General features: G+C 48.4%; 1 protein-coding gene across 1 annotated transcript in view; it reads left to right on the forward strand.

Moving 5' to 3' along the window:
- Positions 1-386: 386 nt before the first annotated feature.
- Positions 387-7836, forward strand: part of hmcn2 (hemicentin 2) — a gene marked incomplete at both ends in the record, with an annotated part of 54991 nt that continues 47541 nt past the window's right edge. Inside the window, 2 exons of the mRNA XM_080532005.1 lie at positions 387-645; positions 2182-2252. Coding sequence (XP_080388131.1) covers positions 387-645; positions 2182-2252 — 330 coding nt within the window. The remainder of the gene's footprint in view (positions 646-2181; positions 2253-7836) is intronic.

The following is a 7836-nucleotide window of genomic DNA, read 5'->3' on the forward strand; positions in this document are numbered from 1 at the left end:
AAGTCACAGTCGGGTCAAGTTACACACCAAAAATCAGGTTGTTCCTACTCAGGACCCTTTTAACACCTATCCCCGCCCCCGTTTGCAGCGCTCAGTGTACCATTTCTCCAGGGGAGTCGACTCGCTTCATTCTCTCCAAACTTTTGCGCACGGATGTAATTGTGGGGAAAACAGTGATAGCCATAATCTATAGGACCAGTGCCTTTCAATCCAGCCGCATGAATTACAACTAATGTATTCGTTTTGAATACTTTATGCAGTTATTGGGGCTTTATTTTCTGATTTTTGGATACTCAACAAAACTTGTTTTTAATTAATTCGTGTTTTAATGAGGTTGTTTCGTACATTTCTAAAAGCATATCGCCTACAAATGCAGTAAATTGAGAATGACCGGTACTGTGTTGAGGTGCCTTGTCTTGGCGCTCTTTATTTGCGAGCACAAGGTCCTGGCCGTCCCCGGAGTTGAAGAGGATGTTGGTTCCAGTGACAGCGCTTCAACCCTGGCCTTTGTGTTCGATGTTACCGGCTCCATGTACGACGACCTCAAACAGGTGATAGATGGCGCCTCTCGGATCCTGGAAAAGACCCTCAGCCGGAGGACCAGACCCATCAAAAACTTTGTCCTCGTCCCATTTCATGACCCAGGTAAATAGAAAGAGAGTTTGAATTATATACATTTATTGACATTTCTGTTGTCAGCCTGAAAAACATTGACTATTTAGGCTACATTAAATCTCCATATAAAGTAAATATTTAACATGTTTTTTGTTGTTGTTGTTTTACAATTTCACTCAATATGTATAGGATTGTGATTATTGAAGCGACATGTCTCAATGACGCATTTCTTAAGTCAAACATTATTTGGGGTACTTTGTTTCACTATTTCAGAGATTGTTAGATTGGAAACTCAATTACTGGTTGGTTTTGGTTTGTTTACTGCTTTTGGTGTGAAAATCATTCAATTCGATTCATGAGACACAACAGTATTTGATGTAATGGATGTGCTTAAACCTGACACTTATCCTGAAAACAGTCAGTGTCTTCAACAGTAAAGGAATGTGGCAACAGGTAAACCTCTTCCCAAGTATCTATGGGAAAGCTGGAGCTTGAAAATAAGAGTGCTCTAATGGGGGGAGGGTGTTCGAGCACTGATGAGAAGCATATGCTGTCTGCTTGTGTGTAATTACCCCAATCACCCCCCATCCAATCCTCCGGAAAGCCCACCAGCCCCAGTAACCAAGCCTGGGTGGAGGGGGATGGTGCACTCCACTAGCACCACACATTCTGTCTGTGTTTAATGTGGTGTGCCCTTGGGGACCTTGTAAACTTCTAAGATCGCAAAGAAACTCTGTGACTGACAAAGAGGCGTGACAGTGTGTGTCAGTGTTTTATGGGCTCTCAGTCATCACTGAAGAAGGGACAAGCACATAAACAGCCTGTATAGGAGGGGAGAGAGTGACTAAGAAATAATCACCAGTTTGACACATGTCCTGAAGACCTGTATTAGTAATGTCTAGAAGATAATTACAATTACAAGTAACACTTGCAATGTGAATGGGCATAGACATGCACGAATTCACAATTGTGTGTGTGTGTGCATGCGTGCCAAGGCCCATTCACATTGCATGTCACACACACACACACACACACACACACACACACACACACACACACACACACACACACACACACACACACACACACACACACACACACACACACACACACACACACACTGCCCCAATTTGGGCTCTACACTACATTGAAACACTGTTCTGTGTGTCCAACTATTCTAAAGAATATACTATGTGTCTGAGTGTTGGTTAATGTTTACTGCTCCATCGATCAGCCCCTGAAGGAATCCAAATAAGTGTCAGTTCAGCAGGCTCTTTTGTTTCATGGAAGTATGAGAGGGGACCAGGTCACCCTGCAGTGCTGACTACAGCAGTAAACAGAGCTAGTGATACTCAGTCATCATGGACATTGTAGTCATACTGTAAGCATGTACAGCATGTGTAACTGGTCAGGAGACAGTACAATACCATAAAAGAGATATTAGTAGACTCTAACTGACGTGCTATTTCTTCTTTTGCACACTGTTTTTTGATTGATTGTATTTTGATTATTCCTCATATATAATGTTATTACCATCCACATGATAATGATCCACATCCCATAAAGAAATTGGCCCTGTGTCCATCACTACTGACCCGCAGAAGTTCCAACGGGATCTGCAGGAGCTGTTTGTCCAGGTGTGTACCAGAACATCAGCCAGGACCGGTGTAGCCATATACAGAGCCTTCGGAAAAGACAGCAGTATTCAGACCCCTTCATTTTTTATATGTTTTATATGTATTTTGTTGTGTTATAGACTCAATTTAAAATGGATTAAATTAAAATAATGTATCACCAATCCACACACAATACCCCAGAATGACAAAGCAAAAACATTTCTAAGTACATTTATTAACATTTAAATACAGAAATAAATATTCAGACCAGTATTCAGTATATCAGAAAATGCAATAATGTCGTCAACAAATCATTCAATAAGTTAAATTGAGACCATCGTAAAGGATAATAGTTCATGCAATTTTGGGATTAAGATCTTTGTTTTTATAGGGTCTCTTATTTGCAAAGGAATCAATTACACACTGTGTGGATCAGGTTGTCATTACAAACCTGGATAAATGGAGAGGAACAAAAGTGCTCAGGAATGCTACCCTGAGTCCTGGGGAGACTAAAAATCTATAAAGTTGAATGGTGGGGAGGAAAAAGCACAGTCGATGGGACAACAGTCACTCAAATTCTACAAAAGAATCCTGGAAAACTACCCCCAGGGGTGCCCAAGCAGGGATGAGCACCCCAGTTGGATGGACACATCGGTAACAGACCCATGCAATGAACAAACGACTATGAGCAAGCAGTGTGCATGTGGAATGGAATGGAATGGACTTTATTTGTCATTGCTACAGTACAGGTACCAAACAACGAAATTTAGGAGGGGTGGCTCCCCTGGTGTTAGGAAAGAAAAAAAAAAAAAACACATTTTAGAAAAAGCATAAATGCATAAAATCACAAGAAGGTAAGGAGCTGGTTTACATCAATAAAGGCTATGTACACAATCCACTGTACTATACTGCACAGATAGTCAACTAGGGTTGTCATATTGCACAAAGAGTATTTTTTCACATTATTTTAAAGTGTCACAGTTTGCAGGCTTGAAAATGTACATGTTTGTGCCTCAGCACTAGCTGCCATACAATCCGTCCGGACTGTCCTGGGCCCAGAACTTAGGCCTTTTCTGTGTTCAGGGCCTTGACGGCCCTGTGGTAGAAGCAGTCCTTCAGTCTGTTTGTCTTAGCGGCCGGGGTCCTGTACCTCCTGTTCGAGGGCAGCTTGACAAAGTGTACGTGCCCAGGGTGGGTCGGGTCCCTGGAGATCTTGGAGGCCCTCCTGAGACAGCGTGTGTTGTACAGCTCCTCCAGAGAGGGGAGGGGGGCGCCGGTGATCTTCTGTGCTGTTCTCACGACTCTCTGTAGCGCGTTTCTCTCCGCTGTTGTGCAGCTGTGGAACCAGTTGGAGATGCCGAAGGTGAGGATGCTCTCCACTGCGCCGTGGTAGAAGGCCACCAGTATCTCCTGCTTGTTGTGTTCTTTCCTGAGGCATCTCAGGGTGTATAGCCGCTGTTGTGCCCTCTTGATGGTGCCTTTTGTGTTGTCCTTCCAGGCCAGGTCATCCCGCATGTTGTGTCCCAGGAATCGGAGGGTTGAGACTCTCTCCACGCTCTCTCCGTCGATGAGCAGGGGCTGGATCTCGGACTTTTTCCTCCTGAAGTCTACGATGAATTCCTGGGTCTTTGACTTGTTTAGCAGCAGGTTGTTAACCTTGCACAGCTTGCTCAGTTGCTCTACCTCATCCCTGTACGCCGCCTCGCCCCCCCCCGAGATACATCCCACCACGGTGGTGTCGTCTGCAAACTTTACGATGTAGTTGCTGGGGTGGACGGGGGTGAAGTCGTGGGTGTAGAGGTTGTAGAGGATGGGGCTTAGCACGCAGCCCTGGGGGGACCCAGTGCTGAGGCTGAGGGCTGTGGAGGTGTGGGGGCCCACCCGCACCCTCTGGGGGCGGTCGGTCAGGAAGTCCTTGATCCACGCACATATAGAGTGTGATAGACCCAGGTCTAGTAGTTTGGTCACTAGCCTGTCTGGAAGGATGGTGTTGAAGGCGGAGCTGAAGTCCACGAAGAGCAGTCTCGCGTAGCTGTTTCCCCTCTCCAGGTGGGATAGAGTGGCGTGGAGAGTCGTCGCTATGGCGTCCTCTGTGGACCTGTGGGCTCTGTAGGCGAACTGGTATGGATCCAGGTTGGGCGGGAGGCGTGTGAGTATGTGGGCCCGGACTAGTTTCTCGAAGCACTTCATGATGATTGGTGTGAGTGCCACCGGGCGGTAGTCGTTTAGGCAGCTCACCGTGCTTTTCTTCGGGACTGGGATGATAGTTGAGTTTTTCAGGCAGGGTGGGACGGTGGCCTGGGACAGGGACTGGTTAAAGATGTTGGTGAAAACCCCGGCCAGCTGGTCGGCGCAGTCTCTCAGCACCCGTCCCAGGACGCCATCCGGCCCCGAGGCTTTCCTGGGGTCCACCGCCTTCAGTACGCGTCTCACCTCATGCTCTGTGAGGGTGAGGCTGCTGAGAGCTGGAGAGAGTGGTGTTTGTGTTGTGGTTACCTCCGTTCGCCCCTCGTCGAACCGGGCGTAGAAGGTGTTCAGCTTTCCCGCCAGCAGGGGGTCGTCCTCTGCGGCTGTGAGCCTGTTGGCTCTGAAGTTTGTCATCTGCTGAACCCCCTGCCACATCCGCCTGGAGTCGTTGCTCAGGAGGCATTCCTCAACCTTCTCTCTGTGCTCTGCCTTGGCCGCTTTGATGCCGCGCTTTAGGTTGGCCCTGGTGGAGCTGTACAGCGGTGTGCGCTTCCCTGCGAAGAAGGCGTTGTCCCTCTCATTTATCAGTTTTTGGACCTTCCCAGTCATCCATGGCTTCGTGTTGGGGTAGACCCGGACCCGTTTGTCCACGGTGACTGAGTTGGTGCAGTTCACTATGTGGTTCAGAACCGACGACGTGTACTGTTCCAGGTCCTCATGCTCATATTCCTGCCATAGGGTGTCATTTAGGCAGATCTGCAGTGGAGCGGACCCTTCTGGCCAGGTTCTGACAGTCTTAGTGGTGGTGGGAGCACTTTTCCCCATTGTAGTGTATGCAGGAATCAGGAGGATTGACACATGGTCAGACATGCCTAGATGAGCTAGCGGACTAGCCTTGTAAGCACGTTTGATGTTGGTGTATACCTTATCCAGTGTTTTTTCTCCTCTCGTTGCACATTTTACATGCTGATAGAACTTGGGTTGTACTGCCTTCAGGTCGACATGATTAAAGTCCCCCGCTATGATGTGAATAGCCTGTGGATCAGTACTTTGTTGGCTACTAATGACGTCATATAGTCGCGCCAATGCTACTTTGCTGTCTGAGCTAGGCGCTATATACACACATGTAATTAGCACCGCGTTAAACTCCCTAGGCAGGTATGTGGGTCGGCATTTAACAGTCAAGTATTCTAGGTCTGGGGAGCAGTGGCTACTTACAGTTTTCGTGTTTAAGCACCAGCTATCCTTCGTCGATATTATGATCCCACCTCCTCTTGACTTCCCGCTACGCTCCGTTCGGTTGGCGCGATGTAGCGTGCGGCCCTCTAAGCTAACGGTAGCGTCCACAATGTTGTCATTTAGCCAGGTTTCGGTCAGAATAATCACACAGCTATCCCCTACGATGCTGTTTTTGGCCACCTGTAGTCTCAGTTCATCCATCTTGTTCGTCAGGGATCTGACGTTAGAGAGGAAAATGCTTGGTAAAGCTGGTTTGTTTGGGCTTCTCCTTAGCCTTGCTAGCAGGCCTGCTCTGCAGCCCCGTCGTTGCTTGCGGTCCTTACGCCGGCGTTTGCGCCTCAGGGAAGGGACTGAGTACCAGGATTCTCCCGGTACACGGGCGATCTCGTGATATATCCTGTGTTGCTTCAGGAACTCCGCTGTAACTGTCTTCTCGTTTTGCGTGCCAACTTCTAATAAGTCGTGCCTGCTGTAGGTACTATTTACACAACCGTTCCCTATAAGTACTAAAATAAAAATGTACATACAAATGCACTTAAAATCACTAAAAAACACCAGTTTTGAAGCCACCCCGGCCGCAGCGTCTAAGCGCGCAGCCATCTTGGATATCTAAAATATCCAATGTGGCAAAATCTGCAAGAACGATCGCGCCTTGAAGATCCACCAAGCGAGGATGAAGTGTTTGACAGGAGCAGGAGCAGCACAATGCTCAGGTGTTCAATCTGGTGAGACGCAGGAGGGCCAGGCCCGGAGTCACCCCATAGTGCCCAGAACCTCCAAGTGTTGCAAATTAATCTCTCTAACACCAAGTCTGAGAGGAGGCGGATCAAATGGCCAGCAGCTAACATGACTTCACTGTGGAATCAGTTTGATGAAGATGTCAACCAAATTCTGGAGGTAACGATGAAAGGCTGAGAGGAAGCTACAAGCCATGACAACGATCATTGTCAGCATTGCAGCTGAACGGTTTGGAGAGGAGGAGAAGAAAGGCGCCAGAACACCTTACTTGAAGAACCAAAGAGCGGTGAGGATCCACAACATCAGGCAGGAGATGAAAGCGCTGAAGTCCCAGTACAAGGTGGCAGGAGAAGAGGAACGCTTTGGCCTGGCCCAGCTGATGTGCATCCGCAGGAAGACATAGATCAACATCTGAAGCAGACATACAGCAACCCTGAAAGAGAGCAGGAGTTGGGAGAGCGCAGCATCCTAATAGCCCCTCCTAAACTGGATGTGAAGTTTGACATGTCAGAGCTGCAGCTAAAGGAAGTCAGAGAGGTTGTCCGCAAAGCAAGGGCAAGCTCTGCTCCAGGACCAAGCAGCACCTCGTACAAAGTGTACAAGAACTGTCCCAAAATCCTGCTGCACCTGTGGAAGATCCTGTGAGTCTTCTGGAGAAGGGGGAAGATCTCAGAACAGCGGAGAGTTGCGGAAGGGGTGTGGATCCCGAAGGAGGAAAACTCCAACAAGATAGACCAGTTCCGCATCATCTCCCTGCTGTGTCTTCTTTTGTGCCGTTTCCAAGCGGCTGTGCACCTACCTGGCCAAGAACACCTACATTTTCACATCAGTCCAGAAGGGTGGCATTTCCGGGATGCCAGGCTGTCTGGAGCACACCGGTGTGATGACACAGCTCATCAGGGAGGCCAGAGAGAACAAGGGCAACCTGTCAGTGTTGTGGCTCGACCTGGCAAACGGCTCCATGCCACACAAGCTGGTGCAGCTCACATTGACCACAAATCACGTCCCCAGCAGAATAGAGACCAGAATAGAGACCAGAGAGACCTCACCGCTGATTACTACAGAAACTTCAGGATGAGGGTCTCTTCAGGAGCAACAAAATCAAGCTGGCACAAGGTGGAGATCGGTATAATCACAGGGTGCTATCTCTGCTACACTGTTCTCCCTAGCCATGAACATGCTCACTAAGTCTGCTGAACCGGAGTGTAGGGGCCCCAGAACGAAGTCCGCCCAATGACAAACACCCATCAGGGCATTCATGGACGACCTCACAGTCACCACAGAATCAGTCCCAGGCTGCCAGTGGATTCTGCATTAGCTCGAAAAGCTTGTGGAGTGGGCCCGGATGCGTTTCAAACCAGCCAAATCAAGATCTATGGAGTGGGAAGGTGGAGAACAAGTTCCGGTTTAACATCGCAGGCACAGCCATCCCAACCATCAC

The sequence above is a fragment of the Nansenia antarctica genome, assembly GCF_963989245.1.
Source record: "Nansenia antarctica genome assembly, chromosome: 5".
Classification (NCBI taxonomy): domain Eukaryota; kingdom Metazoa; phylum Chordata; class Actinopteri; order Argentiniformes; family Microstomatidae; genus Nansenia; species Nansenia antarctica.